The 27,767-nt window shown below is 38.2% G+C and overlaps 1 protein-coding gene across 9 annotated transcripts in view; it reads right to left on the reverse strand.

Moving 5' to 3' along the window:
• The window catches only part of MACROD2 (mono-ADP ribosylhydrolase 2), an 846,953-nt gene that overhangs the window by 263,056 nt on the left and 556,130 nt on the right, over positions 1-27,767 (reverse strand). For all 9 annotated transcript variants that reach the window (XM_086879293.1, XM_086879291.1, XM_086879294.1 and 6 more), the window contains one exon: positions 18,235-18,265. In XM_086879293.1, the coding sequence (XP_086735419.1) occupies positions 18,235-18,265 (31 nt within the window). The remainder of the gene's footprint in view (positions 1-18,234; positions 18,266-27,767) is intronic.

The raw sequence follows: 27,767 nt of genomic DNA on the forward strand, positions 1-27,767 counted from the left end.
TGGTTTTGCCAGAGCTCTCAGTACTTTGTCTCGAACAGGCAGGAGTTACAAGTTGGGAAAACTTGTTCTGTATTCTGTATGACATAATGGACATGAGCCACCAGGGCAAAATGAAGGAAGATGGCAGCATAGAAAGTCTGAGAAACTTCAGAGGAATCAAACATACATAGGTAATAGTGAAAAAAATACAAAATGACATAAAGAACACAGAAAGTGTTGCCAGCCCAGCTCTAGCCTTTAAATCACTCCCACCATGTCCAACTGCTCTAGCAGATGCAACACAAAGAGCTAGCTAAAACCAACAGAGTGTTTGGGGAAGGCCATCCACGTACAAGAACAAACAAAACTATCTGACATTATTTCTACTGAAGCACTGCTCTTATCTCCTCTCCAAGGGAAATCAAAGATTTCCTAAGAGCACATAATCAGCTGAAACAATATATACTTACTCCTTGTGAAAGTAAAGAAAAAAGAAAGGAAATAAAGATGTCCTTTTATCTTTTTTTCCAAAAGACATATGAAGAAGAAAGTTACAGGGCAGGTTGGGTGAAAAAGAAAGACACTATGTCTAGCACATTTAATCTACTTAGTTTAGTCTTTTTAACAAATACATTATTGATTCTTATTTGTCTTTATTATTCACACTCTGGTTTTTTTTCCAATTCTTGCTTCAGGCAGCAATAAACCATACTAAAGGGTCACACCAGCAGCTATTGTATTCAGGAAATGTACAACAGCTCAAAACTGAAATATTTCCATCCAACCTGGAGTTCAAAAATGTCAGTACACTTAGGAGGAAACAGAGAGGGGGTACATTCTAAATTTGATGCTTAATGGCTTGTTCTTTACTGTACAGAAAGGCACTTCACGCTACTTGAACACACACCACAGGTACGCTGCTAAAACAAGTGCTTGTGCAGGTTGTTGGACTTGATGCATCATTGCACTATCTCAGAATTTTATGCATTTATTTTTTAAGAAGAAGAATTTTTATCCCTTTGCCCAGATGCTGCTTCATTTCTGTAGTAGTCATTTGCCTGGCAAGAGGTCAGCTCCACAAATCCTTTTTGTCCTGCAAGGGTCACAATGTGCCTTTTTTGATTTTATGCTCCTGTATCTATCAGCAACCAGACAATCTACACTACTTATCTTCATTTCAGGATGCATTGCAGCAACAGCTTTGTCAACAAGAACCACATGGAACCCACTAGCACCTCTTCAACCCTCCTCCCAGTGCTGAACCAAAAAAACCTTTTCCCATGTTCTGAGATTACAGCAGTATACACAACTGATAATAAGTGGTTAGAAGATTGCCGAAATTTGGAATAATGGGAAAAAATTGGATTAAAGCAAGAGTAAGGAAAAATTGAAATTTAAAGCCCTGATTTCAGCAAACCTGCCTGGTCACAACATTGCATTATTCACTTCTGATGCTCTTAGAAAGACCTGACATTATAAAGGGTATAAAAAAAAAAACCATTAAGGGGTAAAATATGAAAATAACCTTATCTCTTGGAACACCCTCATGAGAACACTTTTGACTAACAATCCCCCCAAGAAGCAGTTGCTTTTTAAGCCCAACACTGGTAGCTGGTCAACAAAATAACCCAGATCTTATCAGATTCTTCAGTGTTTCAAAAGATCACAGTATTAATTGTCAAACAAGTATTTGCTGCAAATAAAATTTCTCCTAACATCTCTAATTTGCATTTCACTCACAATTATGCTTTTATTGAGTCTTACATTCTTCAATCAAAAAGGAAATTAAATAACCAGTTAATGGCACTTGCGATTCCAGAAACTCAAATCCAATTTAGTCCCGGTATGAACTTTAGGTCTTATTGAAATTGTTTTAAATAGGATTTTCAACATGTATTCTGGTATGTTGCCAGTATATTGTTGGGGTTTTTAAAATTTATTTTTAAATCATTATATGAGCAAAAATGCTGCTTTAGCAAGGAATGGGATTTCCTAGCATTCAGAAAGGTTTAACAAACATCAGCATTTCTGGTTAGACCAACAGTGGTAAATCCAGCCTTAAAGTAAAATGATTTCATTTAGTGAGATGCCACTCTTCAGGGGGAAACATAAAGCCCAAACAGACATGTTTTTCAAGTAATTTTGAACAATATTCAAATTGAGACGAGGAAAAAAGCAATGACAGAGAAAATGACAATTATTGTATTCAGAAGAAATGTCCAGATTTAAAACAGAAGAACCGATGCTATGGTTGGTCAGATCAAGCACCAAAGGATTTGGAAGACCAAGAAATCTCTTTAGTCCCACAATGCAGTACAAATAAGAACCTGATCTGTACAATTTAAATGTAAATTTCTTACCACCCCTCAGACAAGTGAGATTTAAAGACCTCCACTTAAAAACCCAGGCATCTCCAAACCTATCTTAAAGTGAAAATTGACCTCCCACCTCAATTTCCTTCTAGATGTGGCCACGTGGCCACAAAGGGGTTGTTTGTTCCAGCACTTTATTAAATTTAGGTTATGTGTATGGTTGGCATGAGATGACCCACACCACTCCTGGGAAAAGCAGGTCCATGCCACAGTCAAACACAACTAATCCTCTCAGAAACATGACATCCCAGGCAGATTAGCAGAAGGGATATGGAAAAGCATGCATTGCATGGGGGAACCTCACTGACAAGCAATGAGTCAAATGAGGGAAAAGAGATGTTTAATATGTATGTATTATATATGTAATAAATTGTCGATTTAAAAGAAGTTGTCAATTTTGTTATATCATCAAAAATGTAAGGCAGAATCAAGATTGGGGAACAGCTTTAGCCAATGTGATTTCCATTAATTTTATCAAAGCGTCCTCACTACATATAGAATTACACTCAAGATAGTTCCCTTTATCATGACAGCTGCACATCTCCAGATTGTGAAAAACACCACTGCAATATTGAGTTGGGTTGGGATTATTTCAGTGAATTATTGGTATGCAGACAACAGCCTTCACAGCTCAGTCTTCAGCACATCTCTGGGAACAGAAATTGGTAAAAAAATATCCCAAAACTGCACAAAGGATGGCAAGTTGTATGTATGTGTCAATGCATGGGTCAAAATCTAGAAAGGGAAAAACAGCACCTGGGAGTGAGGGAAAATAAAAATTAGAAACAGCTCTGAGGGCTCCTCTTTCAGGAGGCAGAAGAGGATTTGGGAGTGAGGGGGTGATGCTGAGCCTGGGAAAGGTGGGGTCCGGGGGAGATCTTTGCCTCTTACTAAGTAAATCTATTTTAAGTGACAATATATTAAATTATTTTTTCCTCAAAATCAGTACTGTTTTGCTGATTATAGTACTTGGCAATCTCCCTGTCTTCATGTTGGTGCACATATTTTTTCATCTTGTTTTTCCCCCTGTCCTGCTGAGGAGGAAGAGAATTGAGAATCAAGTGAGTGGTTGGCATCTGTCAGCCAACATCAGGCCACCATACAACACAGATTCCTCTGCCATAAAACATTCTACATATTCTAGTATTTTTATTTTTTTTCTTCACCAAAACATGAAAGCCTGCAAAAAGAAGTCCTAATCACATGCAGAAAAACTGGAAGAAAGGAAGGGGATGGAAAATTGAGTCATGAGATTATCTGTGCTGGTGAGTTCAATGTAAGGTACTTGGGGACACACACCAGTTCCAGTTAGACATTCCCAGTTAGATTTGCAATAAACATGGTTGTTGTTTAGAGATCAATTGCTAAAGAAAGGACCTCCAGAGAAAAGCAGAAAAACTCACAGTTCTAATGAGTCAAATCCAATGAGATCAATACCAATGTTTATGTGCACTATACCTATTGATATATTAATTTCACAAAATAATCTCATGCAGTTTGGTACTGATACAAGTAAAACCTGATGAAATTACAGTAAGTACTAGGAGACAGAAAAAGAGTAACATACTCAAAGTTTGTGGTGTTAGGCCACTGAAAGTCTGAATGTTATTATTTAAAATAATGATAAACAGGAAAGGCGCAGTTGCTATATAAACCATTTAAGAATACGTAAAAAATAAATTAAAGCACTGTAATAGAATGCTGATCAAGCTATGTTGAAACCACCATATAACCAGCAGGCCTAACTTAAAAGTATTCTAGGAATACAGAAATAAATTCTAGGAATACAGAAATTGGGCATCCAAATGAAAGAAGGATCTCTAAAATTCAGAAAGGTTAAAGAAGGATTTGAATTCCTTAGAAAACAGGAGATCACAATTAAACCTCTATGAAACAGAGCAATTTTAAGAAACCAACAGACTAATTGCTGCAGGTTATCTGAATTCATGCAAACACCAAAAGAAAGGAACTGAAGTCAAATTAAAATCCCCTCTCCAGCAGGAATTTGGAAAAAAATCCTCTAAACAGATTGAAAGAGAAGGAAGAAGGAAAAAATGTAAGCAGTCAGCCATAGTTTTGCAAACAGTTTGAAAACTGATTAGAACACATTTGAAAGAGCTTGTGTGCAGTACCAGAGTCAAGGGAGGAAACAATGAATGTGCGAGCTTCTGGGACATTTCTTGTGCTAAAATTTTAACATCAATCTTGTTTCTCATGATTTCCCATCAGATTCCACATCTACCTTTCTCATGCAGAAATTACATTATCTCACGCATGAGATAATACCACCAGAAAAAACTGATGCTTCTGAAGGATTGAAGTACTTTTGAAAATCCAGTAAACAAATAAAAAGGCTCACAAACCAGTTGGAACAAAGCAAGTTCAGAATGTGGAGAACATTACCTTCTAAATCCACTTTTAAGAAATGAAGGTGTTACTGTCACATCCTTGTCCCCCAGGAGTTGCCCCATGCTCAGACCTGCATGTTTGTGTGGACATCCTCTGCTTTGGGTGGAATCAGTGGGCTGGATTGGATTCAACAGCTTCAGTGTAGGTGTTTTTTCATCCAGCCACACTTTTTGGGATGGAAATGGTTTGGAGGTGGACTGACAGACCTGGGAAGGCCAGGGGTCCCTGCTTGGGGCAGCTGTGGGCTGAGCATTCTCACCACAGGGGGAACTGGAGTGGCCAAGCAGTACTTTGATAGGATTTTCTGGGGTTTTGATGGTGGTGGTTTTGGCAGTTTTGGATAAAACTGTGTCTTTTAAACAACTGCATCTAACATGTGCTAATGTGATGACAGCCTGAAGTGCCGAGCTTTACAGACAGGTAATTCAGGATTGGAGTGAAGCCCATTATTATCTTCTAGCATTTACTCTGGGGATATCTGGATTTATAATAAAGGAAAGGAAAGAGAGTTTCATCACTGGTCCTGACATTTTTGGGGAAGATAGGAGCCTTGCAATTTAGAGATCCACAGACATTAATGTATTTAGTAGGCAGGGACAAAAACAAGCAATAAATACAGACTAACCTAAATAGCACAGATCATACATTAAAAGTTACAAAATTAAAGCTACACATGAAAATCAGACAGAACCATTTCGTTTAGTAAGTAGAAAATCAGTGAAATATGTTGACAGTAAGTCATAAAAACAAATAATAAAAATAAGTAGATTAAAAAAAAACTGTGGAGGTAAGGGAAAATTTAAGACATCAAGAATGATAAAATGTGGAGCCAAGGCTGAAATGCATTCAGTACAAATGTCAAGGTGACCTCTCCCTAGCAGAAAGCTTTGATACCATGAAACTTAAATAATTGGTGAAAATTGGTCTATCAAGCAAACATAACTTGTTATCAAATGCAATTTTTTAAAAGTAGATGATTTCTTGAAATCATATGCAATTTGAACTTAATATATATTTATGAACTTTAAGCCTATGTTTTATTGGCATTAGTGTTGATGGAGAAACATTTCTATTTATTCCTTTTCAGAAAATTCTCAGCTTAGTTAAGGTCAGCATAAATGCCATGTAATCACATGAAAAACTCAGAAGAAGGTCAACAACTAGGAAAGAGAAAACATGGAACAAGTTAAGAAAGGATTTGGAAGCTAATTCTTTACCATCAAATGCCTCAAATTCCGCAGCCAGAACATCACTGCTGTCCTTAGTAAGAAAATTTTAAGTAACATCACTGCTGCCCTTAGTAAGAAAATTTTGAATATGCTGGCATTATTAAAGAAGTTCAAGACCAGAGTAGTTATATATTCCCACATCACTTGTGCACAATTTTGGAAAATATCAACTGAAAATATTTGTGGGGAGTTAGTTACACTAAAATTTATCAGTTGTACATTCTCTAACTCTTGGCCACCAATCAGGGCAACGACAGTCACTGCTTCTGTTCAGGTACAGTCAATAAAATGGTGACAACTACACCAAGTTACACAACTGAGAGATGGGTACAGGGTTCCATAACATGAAATCCTCATTAGGAATGTCATGGAAGCATTGCCAATTCACATTCTCATTACCTGAATCATGGCTAGCAGCTTTGATTAAAAGGAAGCTTTGAGTCTCATCTTTTTTTTTTGGGAAGGATCTACTATACATCAGTGGTTCATTGCTTTACTGAAAACTAGTGAATTGTAGTTTATAATGTTAATAGCAAAATACAACAGGTTCCTAGGGCACTGACTGGCATGGCCAGCACATAAACAGCATCACTTGTTTCTTCTGTTTTATTTTTAGTACTGTGAAAAATCTATCAGGTTTCCTTCCTTTCTCACTTTGCAAACCAGGCAAAAAGGGAAAAAAAAAACATTGTCTCTTAATTAAGCAGTACCAGCTTAGCAAGAGAATTGTTCTTTACTCTCATTCCTAAAGACAGGAAAAAAAAACACCCTGAAAACCAAACCAAACCCAGAAGGCTACAACCAACCAGCAAATACAGCTCAAAATGTCATTGGACATGTTCCTAATGGCACTAGGCTAAAAAATAATGTTCTGGCCTCCTAACAGTCAGCTATAGCGTGTTTACTGCTACAACAAAAAGAATAGTTAAAAACCTATCAGTGGCAGAATGTTTAGCACCTATTACAGACACAAGTGTAACTACCTAATGGTAATTAAGGGCATAAGAGAATGACTAATGTTCTGAATCCATGGAACTGCATCGCTTTGGAAGCTATTATGATTGCACTGTCTGCAGCTCACAGCCTACACTGGGCAATTTACGGCGATAAGCGTTCTGCATAAAACTGGTTCTCCATTTTTCCAACATTTGGTGCACAAAGCTGAAACCATGCACCACACACTGGTCACCACTTGAACAATCTCATCCTAAGGATGCACTTGTTTTTTCCTTATCTTACGTTCTAGGTATTCCTGTGCTGCATTTTTCTCCTCAAAAGGCCAAACACTTCACGTGGCGCCTTTTGTGATTTAGAACTATGTTTTTGTACATCCAAACTGAGAAACGAGAAAATGGATAAAGGAAATACAGTACTGGCTGGAAGCTAGAACAAGGTGCTGACATTTATATCAGCTCTTTTTTAGCTCAGGGGTTTTTGAGCCCTTCCCCATGCAGAAGTGACATAAAATTATTCACATTGAATAGCACATTCTTCAATGAGTGACCCAAAGCAACCCAAAATTTTGTTTGTAAGAGAAACAAGTCACAATATGTGATGAGCTATTATATTTTCTATATAGGATACTCCTTGCAAATGAATGTTTAATGTTCATATTCCAGAGAGAAATGAAACAGAAGGGGGCAAAATGTCTTCCACTGCCACAGCATCACATACAAGAAATTATTACCCTTTAAATACTATTATATCATATTTCTATTAAAGGGCTCTTTCAAACATCACAGAGAGAAAGGGGGAAAAAATGATATGCTGCATTGTCCAAAACTAAACTGGAAAATGATAGATACAGATTATCATCTAGTAATATATAGGAAAGCAAGTACTTTCATTCTCTTATATATAAGTAATATACTGAAAGAAATAAAAAAGATATACAAATAGTTTACAAATCGGACTTTAAAGTAATGTTCTTTTTGAGGGGCTAGATACCCTTTCAAGAAAAAGTACAATAAAGTCTTCCCTGCCCAAATCAAATATTTTTTAAAAAGTACAATACTTTGGACTAGATTTCTCCTCTGCTGAGCTCAATGCAGTTATTCAAAGTGAGTAGGGTCAATAACAAAAAAACCATATTTATCCCTCTCAATGCAATGGAATATTTCACAGCTAGTGCAAATCACCATAGCTTCTCTGGATCCAATGTGCACCAGCACGAACTTAGCTCTGTTCCCATTTTAGTTGCCAAGTGAAAACCTAAAATCATAGCCATAGGTAGAATAAAGTACATTATCAAGTAAAGAACATTACTATGAGTACTACTATGAGTAGGACAGTTAAAAGAGCCCCATATTCCTAATGTAACACTAGAAGCCACACAGCTGCTGCATAATTCCAAAAAAATAGGTAAGAAGTTAAGCAGACGTCTACCAAAAGTTCCAAAGTTCTCTACACAACTGTCAGAGTAAATAATTTTCTTTAGGCTGCCACTGTTTTCCTTCCATCTGAAACCAACTTACCTCCTGTTCCCTGGGACAAAGTCAGAGTCTGTGTGAAGCTATACCCACCCAGACCTGCCAGCAATATTAACAGAATCATGGAATGGCTTGGATTGGAATGGACCCTTATATAATCTAAACTTCAATCCCAAATTTCTTCTGTTGTTTTGCAGTAGCCATAACACACCCATCCAAACCAAGGAGTCATTTCGGTTCCTCTGGGATCAGACACAAAACCACTCCACAAACACAATTTAGGTTGTTCTCTCTTCAAGGTAGGATCTTGTAAGCCACTGTGACTTTTCCTCCTGAGGACTTATCCAGGAGCTCCGTGTCCCCCATCAGTGATGGATGAGGTGTTGGGATGCTCTCAGTAACCTTTATCCCACCCGCCAAACCCTGTGACTGAGAGTGAACAGTTTGTTTATGGGTGGTGCTGGTGACAGGCACAAGTCCCCTCATTCAGTCAGATGGGTGGATTGAAGGATTAGTCTGTCGTGCCAGCACAGGGTCTCATTTTTCTTCTGTGCTACGTGGGTCACCCCCTTCCCACAGCCTGCATTTGATCATGATTAATTTGTCAAGGCTGGCTATGGCATGGAAATGAAGAAATGGATTGCCAATTACAGTTATCTTCTCGCAGAACACCCCGTGAACCGGTCCTTTTCTGCAGCAGTGACAGCTCAGAAATAAACCAAATGCAGCTCTATTGAGCAGAAGCCTGACCCAAAGTGTATTTTAAAGCAGAAGGTGACTTCCCCCTGCCCAAACCAGCTCTGCAGCATAAATGGTTGACTTCTATCCTGCCTACCTGGCAGGTACACAAAAAGCCCGTTCACATTTGTTTTCGTAGTCACTTTGTTAATACGCACTGAATTTCTGACTTAGCACTCTTCAACAAGGTGCACATTTGTTTCTGCAAACCTCACCCTGAATAAACCTGAAGGGGAATTTAATATGTACACAATTGCTGCCAAGTAAACAAACCTAGTAATGATTCTGCTCTGCACAGAAGCTCTGGAAAGGATTAGAACTTTCTCCCCAACAGTACTCACAGAAAGATAAATTCTGACTCTTGCTGCATTTCCTCTGCAATAAGCCTGATGTGTTCTTACTAGCTGTGCAATATTTCATTGATATAAGAAACTAGCTTAAATTGAATAATCAGATTCTGATAGATTAATTAAACAGGAAACAATTCCACAACAACCTGATATTTTATTAGTAGTTATTAATATGGAATTTGAGAAATAACACCGCAGTCCTGGCAATGCATAATGCAATTTGTTTTATTCACCGATACAATCACCAGCAAGTTACTTGAGTTGCATAAATTCCAAGTATGTGCATAAATCTAACTTTTTATTGCCTCAGAAATTACCAGTTAAAAAGAAAATCCCTTTTTCTACAAAAAAAAGTAAAATATATATATATAAATTCAGAGCTATTCTATTTTAAGAGATGCTTCCTTCCATTGTTGTGAATCACAATGTTTTATACTATTTTCTGGCATATCACACCTTGAGACAGAAGACAGGTGAGCGTTTTGCCAACATGTGCAGCACACAATAGCTCTAAATGCATTCCCAAGACAAAAAGGCACAACTAACTCTCTTCCAGGCCCAAGGCAGCCTTCCATTAACCCAGCTGCCAACACGATCTGCGGTGCGCAGAGCTGCAGAATACATCTTATAAACAGGATTTTGGCTTAGAAACAGGATTAGTCATTCACTACACAGTATCATTCAGCTCTGCGATTCTGCCTCAGTGGCACTTGCCCTTTCCAGTGATATATGGCAGCTTTCCAATTTAACAAAGATGCAGGAAAAAGGACAACACAGTGAACAGCCCTCAGAGCCAGCAATGCCTTTAGCTTGACTTTCAGGTACTTTGATAAGACTCAGAATAGCAGGTCTATTCTGTTGATCCTTTCTTTCATTTCAGGAGAAAGATATTTGTCCTAACATCAATACATTTTTACTTTTCACAAGGCACTTAAAAGTCTCCATGTTCTCACACACACTTCTTCCAAACTTCTTGAAGTGACCAAAGTTAAGAAGGAGAGATGACTTTTGTAATGTGAATTTATGTATATGGTGACTTTCTGTGTTTGTACTGGAGTAGTATTAAGGGTCTCCAACACTGACTAGGAACACTACAATAGAATAATAAATAAATAAATAAACAGTAAGAAATGCTATGGTGGATAAAAAGCAGGACAAATAAGGTCCAGCATCACAATATTCTGTGGCCAGACCACAGACAGACCCTCTGCACTAAAAACTAAGGAATTAATGGGAAACAGAAGATGTTTTCCTGAGGCATTTACTATCTAATGCAGTCACAGAAGTTCAAAAAGATACCAAGGGTCAACACTTTTGTGGTAGAACTATTTGATATAGGTGACACCACAAATATTACTGCTACTCAACCTTAGTGTGTCAGGGCTTTTAAAAGCTCTGCAAGGACACACAGACAAAGACTTGAACTACTGTTCTGTCCTCACAGAATGAGCTTTAAGCTGTGAGTGGGGACTCAGTGGAATACACTCACAGTCACAGAATATCTCAGGCTGAAAGGGAACTAGGAGGATTATTGAGTCAGACTCTCTGTTCCTCACAAGACTACCAAAAATTAACTCATGGGACTAAGGGCATCAATCTCATCAGGCTTCATGGCAGCTTCCTTCTGTTTATGTTTGTAAAGTCCAGATAAAAAAATTGCATTTTATTAAAATGGTTGTGGGTGATCATCTAGGAACAGAAATCTTGCCATTGGTGGGCTTTTCCTAGCTGCTAAAATGTACAGAATGTGTGGTATAACTAAGATTACATTCAAGACTAGTTATGCCACAGTGCACAGGTAAATGAAATCACTGCAGAGTGCTAAGATGTGGGAAGGCATGAAAAAGATGATATTATTATAATGACTGTGTTTTCACACTACATCTAATCATGAATATGGTTCAAAGACACCCACCACAATACAGTAGGATTCACTCAGAATCCTACTCCAAGTTAAGTTTTAGAGACGTGCTCTCTCCTGGGGCATGGGACAAGATTACAGCAAAGAAAAAGTTTGGATAGCAATAATTGGGCCTTTTAGCAAGAAATATTTTATACTTCATGTGTCAACGTCATGTCTCTAGGATGAGGTCCACATAGCTTTGTTTTCTTACTTCCATTCATTTCTTAACAAATTAGCTTCAAACAACTACCTTTTCCAGAGTGTAAAGCCACAGACCAAACACATCAGATGATCTTCCTGACATCAGCCAAGAGAATTTAGAAAAGAGAATTAAATTATTCTGCTGGTATACAACAACAGAGAATTTTAACTTTCATCGTGTTAAGTGAGACATTCCTCATTCTTTGAATAGAAAACCACAAGTATGACAGCAGATAACATATCTGACTAGCTGAAGTCCTGTTTGTGATTTCTGCAATATGCTTTCTGAATACCAGAGAACTTTTCCAGCTTATTTATGCTTTACAGGATAGCTACCAAAAGAAAAAAAAATTTAAAAAATTAAAAAAAAAAAAAAAAAAAAAAATTGAAAGGAAAAAGGGGAAGAGTGCCTAAAGCTCAAGATGTTTTTGATGCCTTTGGAGATGTTCCTGGCTTTTCCTCAGCAGTCTGGAGATACCTATAGAGCACACAATTGTTTCTTGCAGAGCAGAACCCAGGCAGTGAGGTTAAAGAGGGTGGGCAGCTGCGAGATTGATAGGGGCAATAAGATAATAATATAGATCCAGTATAAATATGGCTGAAATATAAATACATATAAATACAATTTTAAAAGGAAAAAATAACTACATAGACTTCTATTTCTTCCTAAGGAGAACATGGAAAAGACTAGAAGGGAGGCCATGAGGCAACTGACTATTCAGTGAACAGCCTAAGATTTCAAAGGGAAATTTTTAAGGACAGTCACTAAGTGCCATTTGAATGAAGGGCAGGATTTGTCCTCTAGTGTTCAGGGGAAATGCTGCAAATTGTACCAGTCAGCAAGACCTTTGGAATAGATAAAATTCTAGATAGTCAAACTACATTATCCATAAAAAGCTAATTTCCACTGAAAAAGAGAGCTTATTAAGTCTCTCGTCTGGAATCAAGTTAGAGCTTCTCCTTGCTAAATACATCACATGAATGTTAATTTTAGACTGCTGAGAGCTCATCAATTTACACTTCCACGTAATAATTTTTTTAGTATTTAAATTATGGGAAGACACCAATTAGTACCATGGACACCACGCTGTCTGAAATAAGAACACTGTTAAATAATGCATGTAACAAATTTTTATACAAGTAGTAATTAGATTTCTAGGATTACTTGAATATTATAATAGCAATTTCATAGCTCTTACCATTATTTTTAATAATAATCTATTTAACTGGTGATCAGACCTAAAAGAAGTGTCAAAGAATGAGTTCTCATATATCTTAATTTTTGTGAACATATTACATTATGCCAATTATGGAGCAAATAACAAAATGCAATTAACTCTCAATGAATTACAAAAAAGATATTTTAAAACAACACAGTATCAGAAAAGTTGATATGGTGTGAGTTGAAGGATAAGGATCTGCTGATCAAGTTAAAAAATTAGCTTAGTTATGAAAATCTTCTTAATAGGAACTTTTCTTACTTGACCTACTGGATTGGGATTCTTTTATCACAAAGAATTTATATGAAAATATCCATTTTCCTGGATAACCTAAACTGACATCACAATATCCAAATCCTGATGACTACATAAGCATCAGACCTTTCTAATGGTGACAGGAACTCAAAGCACTGGACTGGAGATAAATACAAAAGTACTTCATAGCTACTTATTACACATTTGTGTATAGTGGCTCTGAAAAATTTACAGCTCACTCCTGCCTTGGAAAGATGACAGTGCAACCCTTATTAGAATTGCTCATTAAAGAAACATCTATTCCAGAAATGAAATGCCAACAGAAAAATGAGAAAAAACAGATGAGAAAGATGGAAATAGATGGTCTCAACCTTTAACCTTGTGTCAGGAATTTATTCTGCTTCTGGAAACGTTTGTGGTTTAGTCTTCTGACTCAGATTTTCCGAGGGCTTTTATAATCTTTCAGTAGAACACCTGTTGGTTAATACTTTGTTATAATCTACCTTGGATCACATCATGGGGAGAAGAGCTGATGGATATTCTCCCTGGCAGGATGAACCACTCTTTGGACCCAGAGCAGGACAGGCAGGGGATCAGGACTGCAGTGACACAAGCTGGCACATGACCAAAGGTCCTCTTCCCCCAAATCTAAAGCAGACCAGAGGATCTGTGCTCCCTCCCTGCATCCTCCCTTGAGAACAGATTATATGCTTCTGTTTCCTATACACACACAAAGTTTATTTCTTTTTCTTTTCAGACCTCCCTATAGCAACACGTAGCAAATAAAACTGTGCAATGTTTTGCCATGACCAGGCCAAAAGCTACACGTATGCCTCAGTAGTCTGATTCTGCAAGCAGCAACATTTCCTCCAGGGTAATAATGATGTTGAAAACGTGGTGAAACTGTGCATTTCCAGCACCTAAATCACCACAGACATTCTGTGCTTTCGTGGCATTTGGTCTTTTTCTCTCTGTGTTTTTAAAATAATGAATGTATAAATTCCTAAGAAAACTAAAAGCTGCCTCTCTCTTCTCAGAAAGGATAGAGGATGTAATTTTCATGAAATCGAGCTAAGGTACAACATACAGCTATACTGATGTAGAGATATAAATACACACCAACAGGAGTTTTATCTTTCTCCCTCCACTTTATTTCTTCTTTTTTCCCCCTTTCCTTTAAGTTTAAAATAATAAACACTGTTTTGTCCAGTTTAAATACTAGTTTCTGTTGTCAAAGAGCAGCTTATGTTGCCAATGTAAGTATCTCAGAACATAAGCAGACCCTGTAGTAAAATAAAAGTAAGGAGGTGTGCGTAGACCATAACATCTTCAATTCCTTCCATGTGTAGCCTGTCCCAAAATTATCTCTCAACATATTTGAGACAAACATGGAAACTCCTGTCTCCTTACATCCATCTGCAGAGCCTTCTTTTACTTTTGTGGCTTGGAAGGTTTGTAGCACCATATCCAACATCCTTGCCCAATCTGCAGGCTGCAAACACCCCAATCTGTGGAGAGCTTCTTAATGAGGTGCTCTTCCAGAAAATCTACTGAAGATCTACTAAAATCTACTAAAAATCTACTAAAAATCTACTAAAAATCTACTAAAGTGGCATTTCCCCCCCCAGTCCCCCAATCTGGAGGTACCTCAGACATAGGACATTAACTAAGGAGAAACTGAACATGTAAATGGTGATCCACTGGTATAACACAAAAATCTGACACACTGCAGCCCAAAATAGCACTTTCTACCCTCTGAACTATAGATTCAGATATATAGATATCTATACACAGATATATAGAAATACAGATATTTTCATCCCTTTTAGTATTTTTTTTTTCCCCCAAACAGATAGTAAAATTGCTTTAAAAAGGAAAAAGAGACAAAACGTAAGAAAATTCCTAAAAATCAAACTGGTCTGGCTTATGTCTGTGTGTTACTAAAAAGCTGCTGAGGATGTGTGTAGCTTGATACTCCAATACCTCCCTAATGCCATGGGAAGGATGCAAATCCTCACTCCACCCCCCAAAATAGTTTTATTTGGGAGACCTCATGCTCTTGGTATAAACAAAAGTATTTATTGCAACGGAAGAGAGAAACCATGGGGATATAAACCTTCACAACCTTTGCTTTCTTAGACTGATTAGCAGATCTTAAGCTTATTAAAGGTGACAGGGATCTCTTAGGAAAATAGATTAGGGATTTGGGATCTCGAGGGAATTTTTTTCCCAGATTGCCTGTGGGCAGACTCTCACTTGTTTTTTAGTCTTTACAAACATTTAGCATTGGTTGCTTTCTATGTAATTTCTCAAGGATGGAATCCCTCATTTGAATCAAGCTTCTTAAATCAAAGATCCTTTGTGAGTGGATTTGTGGCCAGCACTCTTTAAACAGGAGCACATGAAAATCAAAGTTTTGACTGCTGGCACGGTGCAGAAGTCAAATGGCCTTCTCAAGGCTGTAACTTGTTCAAGCTGAAACATCCACAGCACATCTCCTGATGGAGATGGAGCATCAGGAAAGTGTCTGGGGAGGAGGGCAAGCTTTTCCTCTATCTGACACTCTTCCCATGAAAAGCAATCTGCCCTTTGCCATGACCTCAGAAAAAGCCTTGCTTGGCTTGTTTCTTCCCAGCTTCCTTTTTCTATGGGAGTAAAGGAGTGAGTGCTCTGCAGTGATGACAGCAAGAATGCTCCCCAGAGAAGTGTGAACATTCTGTCCTAATGACAAGAGTGAAGGTGAGCAATCCATACATCTGCAGGAGTCTGGAGCAGGACTCAATCCACACTCTCAAACTGGATATACTCAGTTGATCCCTTGCAAATTTCTGTACTTGAATTTGTAGGAGAAATTGTGTCCTCAGCCAGGGGTTCCTAAAGGGAAAGGATTTGTTTGTATGGTTCCAAGACAAGGAAACAACAAGTGTGTTCCTTCTGTAATGTTTTTTTGGATAGTCCAGTGTTACCTGCACAGCACAGATATCCTAATCAGCTTGGCCAACAGAAATAAGATTGATCCATTTTTTCATCTAGACACTGCCTTTAGCTAAAGGAATATGCATGGATGAAGGAGAAAGCAAAACAACAAGATTAAAGCACAATTTGGTGGGGTTTGTGTGTATTTTACACTGTAAACACATAACCACCTACATTGTAATTTTAGCAATGCAACTGCTGTCAAACATTCTTGAAAATACTGACACCTGAAGCCAGATCCAGGGCTGCCTGCTTAATTATTACTCTCAGGCAGTGAAAAAGAAGGGAAGTATTTTTTTAATTGAAGAATAGAAAGTATTTATTAAAATGTAAACAGTACAATCAATTAGAGGTTGTATTCCCCACCAAAAAAAAACAAAAACAAAAAGCAGCTTCAGAAATCCAGAACATTTTAGCACAAATGCATTTTAATTTATTTCCAATAGTGAAAACAGCAAACAATTATAGAAAAAGCATCTGCTGCTTTTTTATTATTTATTTAATACTTCAATAGTGCCACAGCTACCTTTGAGTAAAGCATCAAAAACCTCCCATAAACTCAAGATTCCTATCAGAGATCCTCCCCAACTTTCTCTGCTGGCTTCAGGGAACCATATTTATCACCTGCTGAGACTTTTCTATTAACTAGGCAAATTCTAAAATAAAGTGAACTATTATTATTTGTACATCCCACTCATCAGTAATTTCCATATATTTTACAGCATGCCTTGCTTGATTCTCTAAAATAACAATAAAAATGTATCTATGTAAAATATCAAGATTTAAGCCAATGAGACAAGGACTAAATTGCAAAGATTGTCTCCAAGTTCGAAAGGGGGAGCAAAACTGAGAACTGAGGCTGAGATTTATCTGAAACCAGATTTATATTCTCATGGAAATGGCATGTTCTGCATGTTCTTCTGCAACAATGGAAGTGTAGTTCAAGTAGAAGAGAATACAGCACCCAATTGAACTAGATTTTACCTTTTGAAGCCTATTTCAGATTTACAATCATCAAAAAAAAATTAGTAACTCCTTGAAGAAGGAAGAAGTCTAAATATTTTTGCCTTCCATTCTCACCTCCTGAATCTGAATTATCCAGTTAGTCAAAGCTCAAATGATCTTATCTAACAATTACTATATGTTATGACTTGTCATGCTGCACTGTTACATGATAATGGCTTTTTTAATTGTTTTTAATTTATTTTTTTTTTAACTTATTGCTGTTTAGAATAAAATCATTGAATAGTTTGGATTGGAAGTGACCTTAAAGATCATCTTGCTCTAATCCTCCTTCAGGCACCTTCCACTAGACCAAGCTGCTCAAAGTTCCATCCAACCTGGCCTTCAACAGTTCAAGGGACGGAGCATCCACAAGTTTCTCTAAAACATCCTTATTTTAAAAACTATAAATCATGTAAGTAATCAAAGTTACAATCATTTATTGGGTCTAAATGGGAGAAAAATCAACATAGGCTATTGTTTAAGGAAAAAAAAAAATTCCCTTTGTAGTTTGCATGTTTTCTCAGATTTATCATTCCTTTTCTAAGTATTGAACTGCTCATTTTTTCCCCTTCAAATATTGTGCTCATGCTTCATTCACAATGCCAAACAAAAGCCAGTTGACTCTTAGTGATGGATTACCTTATGGTTACAACAAAGCAAGAGCCTTACAATAACTGTTTCCTTCCAGTTCCTTCAGGCCATGTAAATTTGCATGTAAATTAATAAACTAAAATGGTAGATGCAAAACTCAAGGGAACAAAGATAATTTCCTGTTACTCTAGCAAGTTGGATTTTTTTTTATTTTTTTTTTTCCCCCAGTCCTGGACACTGTGGCATCTTTCTTTCCTTCTGGATGGAAAATTCTGCCTGACCTGCTATGTTTTGCTGTTGAAAGAACAGCAGTGTGTTTAAGAGTTGCTGCAGAAGCGCAATCACAGCTGCAGGTCCTGGCTCACAGGCTCTCAGGGTTCTGCTAAAGGCTGCACACAAGTGTCCCACCTCCCAGCTCCCCAGCATCCAGCCACAGCCTTTGGGTCTCTGCTGTTTAACATGGTATAAACACATGGCTCAGACGAAACATGAGACATCTGGTATGAAATATCACTGCTTGAAATACCAATAATGGGGAAAAATGAGTAAGAAAAGTGACATTGAAAGTGTGTCTTACCATAAATTCCGGTTGAAATACAGGGAAAGGCCTGGAAAACAAATGAAAGGGAAAAAAATATCAGTGGGATTTCTGTTTACCATACTTTTTATCAAAACCAAGAGTGTTCTTAAGGGCCTGTTTTACAACACCCAGAGACTGTATATTGTAGCATTCACTGGTACAGCAGTCAAATCACAGGCATTCTCATGTCATTATATGAAATTATATTCCATGTGTATTTTTTGCTGCCACTATAGTAAAGCTGCATTCTTTTACACATCTTGAGCTACAAGCAACATTTGAACACGGAATCATTTTTAAAACTACCTGTAGAGCTAAAATTTAATGCTATGAGCTAAAAATGAACACCATCAGCTACTACAGTATCAAAAAAAAAAAAAAAGTAATATCATCTGGGTAGAGTTAGACAACGTTTCTTCATCAGTAAAATAAACTTGGCCAGCTTAGACTATGTTATGCCTCTTAGCCATGCCCTCATTCACTATAATCTCCATTTTTGATTCTGTTCTTGACCTCAGTTCTTTCAGATGTGGTTTATGGTGTGACCCAACACAGCTGTACAAGCCAAAGGTTTGCAAACTTGTTCTGAGGGAGGAACTGTAAGATGCTGGTGAAAAGAAAGAGTACATTTTTGGGGCAGCTTGGACACCAAAGAATATACATCATACAACAAGAAATATTACAGACACTCTGCCAGCAAGAAAAATAATTTACATTTCTGCTAAGAAGCTGTATGTGTTGTCTTGAGATTTGCATTTCTGTGAGCCAGAGTCAGTTTTCCACCAGGAAAAAAACAAAGCTGTCATTTCACGAGAGAGGCAATTTTCTTTGTGTTCAGCTGATATGTGATATCACCTTTGCCTCCCACCTCTGGACTGACAGCAGACACAGCTCAAAGGTATGAGAGCACCTGGGACCAAAGTCTCAAATATCCACCCTGAGGCTCCCCTCCAGATCCCCCAGCAATGAGTCATCATACAAAAGAAAGAAATTCTTCTTTACTTAATCACACAGGAAAACATTATTCAAAGCTAATGCTTGCTTTATATTTAACCAGGGAATTAATTAGGGAATGGTGATTAAGAAAGGAGAGGTCTAATGGAAAGAATACATCCTCCCCTCCCCTCCCCTCTGAAAATACTTAACTAAAATAAAGTGGAGGAGAATTATAGTCTCATTCCTTCTCATAGCCACTACAACTTACATCCTGAAAAGTACTTAGCTTTGTAGTTTGTACCCAATAAATCACAAGAATCAGCTCTTTAAAGAAATGAAGAATAGAGTAGAAAAAAGAAAAAACAACCACCATATGGTTACAGAGCTCAGGCTGAAGGGGCAACAGATACTTCAGCAATCAGAGAAAAGCATAAAGGACGATTTTGTCCAGTTTATAAAAAGATCTTAAAATTCACCACTGTTGCAGTTCCACATATTAAGAGATAATTGCTCCAAACAAGTGTTTTGTTTTCTATTCTTTGCAGAATTTGAGTAACAGCATGGGACTCAGATACTCATTTGCATCAGAACACGAGTTAACAGAGTTATTCAGTTACATGTTCCTTCTCTTACATGCTTCTTTCTCTCACTGGCCCCACAACCAGTAAGGGGAAATAGTCCTGCAGCATCTCCAAAACTCCATCAATCCCGTGGCTCCTTGGGCCCTCATGATGCTTTTGGGACACAGCTCCACTACTAACTTTGAATTCCCACATGTGTCACAAAGCCACCCAGCCAGGACCTTGGGCTGGAGGTCCCAGGCTCCCCCCAGGTCACTGCAGATTCACCACAGCTGCAAAGCAAAGGCATCCCACTGGCACAGCATCTAATCAAGATCACAGATCCTTAGGGTTGTAAAAGACCTCTAAAATCACCGAACCCAACCATTCAGTGAACATACTTAAAGCCCTGACGGGGACCTTGAAGGGATTTACAAGACTGGCTGCTGCCCTGTGGGACAGGCTGAGCACACACTGCCAACATCTGGCAGCACAGCTGTGTGCTGGGGTGCTGGATCCAAGCACACGAGGGCTCCGGGGGCTTCCTCCTCATCTCTGCTGAGAGAGAGAAGATGAGAACTGCAATTTCAGGAATGCATGGCAGCCACTTGTCAAACTTGTTCATCCCCATTCACAGAATAACGTGCTCAGCAAGCTCTGGCTGGAAATTTGTGCGTTGTGCGTGTTTCTGAACACTTTAAAAAATATTGTGTAGGCACAATCATTACCTTGCTTTCAGGCTGTGTCGTGCAGCTGAAACGTATCTGGAATGGAGCTGCAAGACTGTATAAAATCCCATCAAGTTTCTTTGGAATATGGGTCTGTGCCATAACTCAGATGAGCTCTGCCCTCTCCCTCATTCTGAGATGATCACAGCACATAACTAGCAGATGTAATTTCGTAAAATGTGACAGTGCTTTTATTCATTCAAGAAAGACCCATGCCCGAGATCACATATCAACCGTGGCTCCTCTTGGCTCCTAGGGAGACAATTTAGTCTAGATGCCAGGTTGAAATTACTGGCAGAGCAGTAATAGGGAATTCACAGCATGGATATCAACATACTACACTATTTGGTTTATGGACAAAAGATGTTAGGGTTTCTAACCTTTTCTGTGCATAATTAATAACAATTATATATCTGATTTCAATTTAAAAAAAACATTTCACAGTAGGTAACATTCATTCCTATTTCCACAATAAAAATGTTTCTCATCTTAATTTGCTGCTGGTAACCACTGTTTATTTATGAACCTTTAATTTCTTTGCTACCAAAATAGTATGTTTGCTTTATCTGGGGACTAAGAAATGCTACCCTGATAGCACTCAAAACAGACACAGCTCTGAAGTTAAATGTTAAGTCATAAAGGCAGGAGCTGCCTACTACTACTGTGCTTTTGCAATCATCTAGAGAAAGAGGCCAAATTAAATCAGGTCTGTGAATACTGTAAGACTGAAATTGATTTAATTCCTGTAGGAGAGGATGTGGGCGCTCAGCCTCTGGTTCTTTTTAATCCAATGTGTCTTTAGCAGGGCTACAGCAGCAGTGCTAATTAGGATGAAATGTAATGCAGCTTTATGAGGAACATTTACAATAGTCACCATGCGGAGGCCAAGTTGGACTCGAAGACATTTCAGCAAGAAGGACCTGGGTATTTAAATACTTAAGGGCTTATCTACATCAAGGGGTTCTAGTTCACACTGAGCTGCAGTGTATTAACTGTTCTACATTAGATGAATACAGCTGCCAAGCCTACATGACCACATGCCTCCTACTGCAGCCACAGCTCCTAATTGCTTACACAGAGCAAGGACTGCCTTCAAATTAAGGGCTCGGCATTCTGCACTGGTCTCCCAGAGTCATTTCTCCCACAACCAAGCCGTATACAAGGTAAGCACTTTTCTTCCAGCAGATAACACAGCAGACAGAAATAGTATCAAACACAAATCCTTCTCTGATTTCACTGCATTGTCTTATGAAGAGGACTAATTCTCCTGTTTGGGAGCCGTTCCTTCATGCACCTTGCTTTACTTATCTTCCTGTTCATCAGCCTAAGCTCCTAAACACCTTGTGCACCTTAGATGCTTTCCAAAATAACATGCTGTAAAGAACACTGAACTTCAAAAAACACAGTAAAACACAATAAACTTCAGGAACTATTGCACATCTTTTCCTGCACAAACTATTCACAAACATACTTAAAATCAGAAACATCAAACACCCAGAGTCAGGTTTTGCTGCTGTTACTAGATAAAACTTATAAACTAAATGATTTTATAAACCACTAGCTATAATACTGTCCTTTTGCCTTTTAAAAATTCTTATACTTCTGTCTGGAAGAAAAATAAATTAAAATCTTATGCTGTTTTCCAGCCTCTCTCCTGAAATTAATTATCTTTTGGTCATAATTCTGAACCATAATTTAGCAAACAACAGATTTTGGAAGTACCTATCACTCAAAGAAAATTCTCTATTCATAAACAGAATCCCAACATAAATCCCTACCCTGAAAGTGAAGAGGAAAAAAAAAAAAAAAAGGAATAATTAAATATGACAATATACTAAATACTAGCATGTTTGTTATGTCTTTAAAGTATTAAAAAAGCAATTATCACCTCAAAAATAAGCAATGTCTTGAACACAGCATGTCACATGCGAGCCTTTAGGCATTTGTACAAGCTCCCTCATCCACACACTGGAAGGTTCTCTTCATCAGAGGCAAACACTGGGCACACAATTGCCAAAAAAATTGGAGGGAATTTTTTTGGTAGAAACATAAACCTTCAGCTATTTCACAAGCCTAGAAGTTTACATACCAGCTCTGGAGAGGTTCTCAAAGGGTGCTGACAGCTAACAAAGTGCTGGTCAAGCAACTACAGCTGAAGCTGGGATTCCCACAAAGGTTGAGGTCCTCTTTAAGTTTGTTTGTTTGTTTGTTTACACAAGAGAACAGTTACTGAGAGAGGCCACTTAAGATGTTAAAATGGCAAAAAGAGTATCTTTAAAATTTCCTGCTAACCAAACTAAACAGATCAGGTGGCTGCAGGGGAGGATCATCCTTTGATGACCTGTTTGCTGCATGGCAATATTCTCATTGTTAAATTATGAGTCACAGTTTACATAATGAATGACTTTTTTTTTTTAAACTTAAGTAATCAGAAAGTTCAACCAAATGACATTCATTCAACAATGAGCATGGTGAAAAAATATTGAGGAATGAGTTCTTTTTAGCATCTGTGTACTCTAACTTTACATGAATTTAAGATAGACTTTTGAAGACATTGAAATCAGATGCTACAATGACCTACACAAGATAGTAGAGCATTGTAATATGGAATTAAATGAAGATGGTCCACTCCTTGAGGAATCTCACCAAACTTTTATCTTAAAATTTTCAAATTTAGAATCTTTCAGTAGTTAAAAGCAATAGCTCAATTAACTGCCTGTATAAAGGTCTGGACTGAAATTGGGTCAAACAACTTGATTTCTCCGCATATAAACTCGATGCTGGGGTGAGGTTTAGCCTGCTTTTTCTCCCTAAATTATTTGAATATTTGTAGTTAAAGTGAAAAACTTATGGGGAGCTAAAAATTAAAAATACAAATTAAGTTTGGTACATATTTTAAAAATCATCATGCATTTCTGTTTAGAAATACTGAGACATGAAACCCAACTGCTCAAAGCAGGGCCACCTAAAGCTGGTCACCCAGGACCACGGCCAATAAAGGCTGCAATATCTCCAAAGATGGAGATCCTGCGATGTCTGTGGGCGACCTCTTCTGCTGTTTGACCAACCAGACAGTGAGTCAGTCAATTCTTGTGTTTAAACACCGGCCCTCACAGCTCTCTGCTGTTTGAAGACTTCCCCAGGGTGCGTTGTTCCCCATCATCTGAGTCACTAATGAAGATCTTTAATTGCATTAGCCCCACAGTCAGCCCCTGGGCTACGTGACTGGTGGCTGGCTCCAGCTGGACCTTGTGCCTCTGACCACCTCCCTGTAAATCCCAGCAGCTCAGCTAGTTTTTAGTCCTCTTTTTGCACAGCAAAAAAAGGGATAAAAGTAAAAAAATAAGATAAAAATACAATAATTGGGCTTATAAGACAGCATTTGCCTAGGATGTTCAGAAGCCATTGCAGTTGAAATGCCAATTAAAGCAGAAAAAATGCAGATGATAAAGAAAGAATAAAATATCAAATGCAAATTTAGAACAGATTTATTTCTTTTTCCTTTCTATACCATCCTGTGCCAAAGCAGGCTTGAAATGAATGACAAACTGATTTTGAACCACATCGGTGATGTGCTTTCAGCCCCAGTAGAGAACAGTTATGAGCTTCCTTCATGCTGAAGAGCAAGAAATTAAAAATCCTTCTTCCTTTTTCAAGAACAGAAAGGAACATTCCAACTGTGTGTCCCGTATTGCATCAGCCTCATGGTGCTGCAGAGCACAGAGCAGTTTCTAGCTTTGCCTCTAGAGTCCCTGAACTCCCACTGTTTAATTACTTTGAGAAGAAGAGCCTGAAGATGCAGATTCCTTCACAAGAACAATGCAGATACAGCCCTTTTTTACCTTTTTTTTTTTTTTTAAATAAAGTTTATGGATATTTTCCAAAGACTAATAATACTGTTTAATTGTATTAGCTTAAAAACATCTATTGTAATAAGGGATTCCATTCCTTCAGCCTGACAGGGCACCTGCACAGCAGGCTTTGGGCATGTTTTCCTCGCTGGCATGTTTCTACTCACAAGATCCTGTGGTATCCAGATACCTCATCTTATGTGTGTGTTGCTATGAGGAAAGCTGAGATCCAGTTTCATCTCTGCTTGCCCAGTTCCAGGCTGGACTTCTGGCCTGAGGTTTTCTCTACAGTTAATGAAGAGGGTAATTCAGCTGTTTCAGGTCAGATGAATGGATCTCGTGGGGAGCTGTAGACTACAGAGTGAAGCTAGATACCCAAGCTAAATTTAGGTGAAAGAAATCCTTCCCTCAGAACAGGAAATCATATGTACTCGCCAGAAAGATTCAGGAACTCCCTCTCTCTCTCTTCTGAGTCCTCACCACAGGAATATTATCACACTGATTCAGTATAAAATTACTTTTAATGAAAAATGTTGAGCCAGACTTCTCCTGCTTCATGAGACAAGCAGGGACTTCCAAGGCCAGCAAATCCACTCTGTTTCTCCAGAGTCAATTACAAATTACACAGAACCCTCGGTTTTGTGCACTGGTTTCACGTCCAGGAGCACAGCTGTGAGATTCAGATCTGCTAGACTCAGTGCAGGCTCCTGGCAGCCCAGGGAGATTTTCCACCCCAGGAAATGCCCATGCTGAGCCATATGTGGTGCTCAGAAGACACAGGCATTGTGAGCCTGGCCCAAGCCCACACGGGTTAGTAGGAGAGGACACACCTAATGCAGCATCAGCACTTCCAGCATCCAGGTCATTACTTACTAGCAACCCCTTAATGAGCTCAATTTTAGTGTCTAGCTCCCTCATTCAAATCAATATTCTGCCACGCCTATGGATCAATAGTAGTTTTACATTGATAATATTTTCAAATTAAAAGAAAAAGGAACAAGAAGCCACAAGATTATATATTGATATAAAAGCTTTAGAAAGGAGATACTCAGCAACCAAAGTATTTACTGACCACCGTGGCAATTACTTCATCTTTAACACTAGGTTAGCCTGTTCCTACTGCTTCATCTAAACCAACATACTCAAGGAAATATTGCAGCACCTTTACTGTTTGAGTCAGATCTGAGCCAACCTTGCAAGAAAAAGTTATTAAATGACATTAACATAGTAGTGAAATCATACTCTGACAAAAAAGAATAATGAGGTAAATTAAGGGCAGTTGGATATGGAGGCTTTCCTCTAAATGTCCTTAATTTTGAAGGTTTTAAACATACTGTCTTCTGAACCTCAGTGCAATCTTAGTTTTTTACTATTTGTGATATTTATAGCTTCCATTTATATAAAGTAATATGTAATTTTAATGCAGGTCTAATAGTTCCAACTGCCATTGACACAGACTGTAAAATGAAAAAGGGAGAATACCTTGTTGAGTGAGATGCTGTATTATATCATTCCTGCCACCCTAACCACTGCAATACAGTGCGCCAATGCCATATTTGGATTCCAATCTTGTCAACACATCAAAGATGCTCCCAGGTGAAGAGGAGCAGGGCTGTGCAATTGATCTCCCCTAACCTGCAACATCTGTGTCACTCTGGTCCAGGGCAAGCGGCTGCAATGCGTGTTTCTTTTGGAGAGAGCTAAGAGAGATGCCTTGAAGAAGTACACGATGATGAAAGGTATGAGACAGGCGTAGACCTTGGAAAATGTCAAGGGAGATCACAGTCAAAACTGCCTTCTTTATCCAGAATAAATAACAGCAGTTGTGGATTATGAGGCTCTAATTCTGTGGAGGAGGTCCAGTAACATAAATCACAGTAAAGCCAACTTGAGACTCTTCTTAAAGACCAAGGATATTCATACTTTAAGCTTACATTCTACTGTTCCCAGGCACAATCCCTACGGTTATTTCAATGGCTATCCTGAGTCCCCTCAGTACAGTGGTTTTACCCTCCCTATTTATTATCTGCTGTCATCCCACACTATCATTTTTTCCCTTCCATCCTTCTGCACACTCCTCCCTGATCACGGATTGCTGCCATCCGCCCTGCTCCAAATTCACTGCTTCCATTATCACTTCCCTTGCAGCTGGGGCACATCTGCTCTCAGATCCACTTGACAATTTTTCCTAAGGCTTTGCCTTGCTCTCAGCATTGCTGGAATGCCTGTGCAAGGAAAGCAGCAGCTACAGGAATCTTCCCACCATCTGTGGCTTGATTCAGAGCCATTGCAGGCAGCAAGAAACCCTCAGCTTCAACTGCAATCCAAATCCTATTACCACTGTTTTTTCTCTTCCAAACTGCTGTTGAATGACAGAGATAAACAAGTTAAACTGCACCAGTATCACCAAAAACAGGTGAGCAACTCTGGATATCTCATTTCTGGCACAATGGGTTTGGTTCAGAAAACAACACACTCGCTGCCTGAAAGAAGGTTCTGGAAAAATCAGTGGCAATGTGTTCAACGGGGCACTCAGAAAATGAGGAGTCCTGAAGAGAGGCCAATCCAAGTTTGCAGGTTCTGACACGTTTCCTCATTCTGAGTAACCCCAACAGTGTTTCTTACCAAGTTGAATGAATCTGCATAACGCTTTCCTTGGCACCAGTAAATGTGTCAAGATGTGTCTCAATAAAGCTTCAATGTCAATGAAAGAAAGGCCGTCACACATATGGGAAAAGTAGAAAAAAACCAAAATCTGAAAAAATATGTCTATTTTCTCTAAATTCCTTCAACTTTCATTCTCTTAAAGACATTTATTTCTCCTCTTGAGAGGTGTTGCTGCAAAAATACAAGCTAAACAATTTAAAATGGAACTGCGACTTTTAATTTTCGATGCCTTCCTGTTTAATATATTGATCCAGACAGGTTTCTTTTTTTGAATTCAAGTCACATAATGACTTGTCAAATTCTTCCTGATTTCAAATGTTCTGTATGGAAATAACTGGTATGTATATTTTTAAAATGGCAAAAACAGCAGAAGTGAAAAACAGGCATAGAGATTTTTCTCTCTTTTTAAGTACATACTTCCCAAATGAAGAAAACTGCATGGAGCAATCAAAATGAAACACAAAAATATAGCAATCACTTTGATTTCCCTGTCTTTTCTGGTTGAGTTACCCCCAGATGCCTTTTTCATTTAAGAAAAAACAAACAAACAACAACAACAACAAAAAATCATATTGAAATCTCTGTGCTGTTGCTTTCCTTTTTTTTCTTTTTAAGGAAAAACAAGACATGAGAAGGTCTAAGCCAGAAACACATTGTTATTCAAGAAACATTTTAAGGAATAATCACTTGCATTACTAATATTTATCATTCATTCAAACTATTTTGCATGAGAGACAAAAGCAGATATTATATTATATATATATCTACATCTATGTGTATGTCAAAGA

This window comes from Cyanistes caeruleus, chromosome 2 (genome assembly GCF_971803275.1).
Source record: "Cyanistes caeruleus chromosome 2, bCyaCae1.hap1.1, whole genome shotgun sequence".
NCBI classification, from domain to species: domain Eukaryota; kingdom Metazoa; phylum Chordata; class Aves; order Passeriformes; family Paridae; genus Cyanistes; species Cyanistes caeruleus.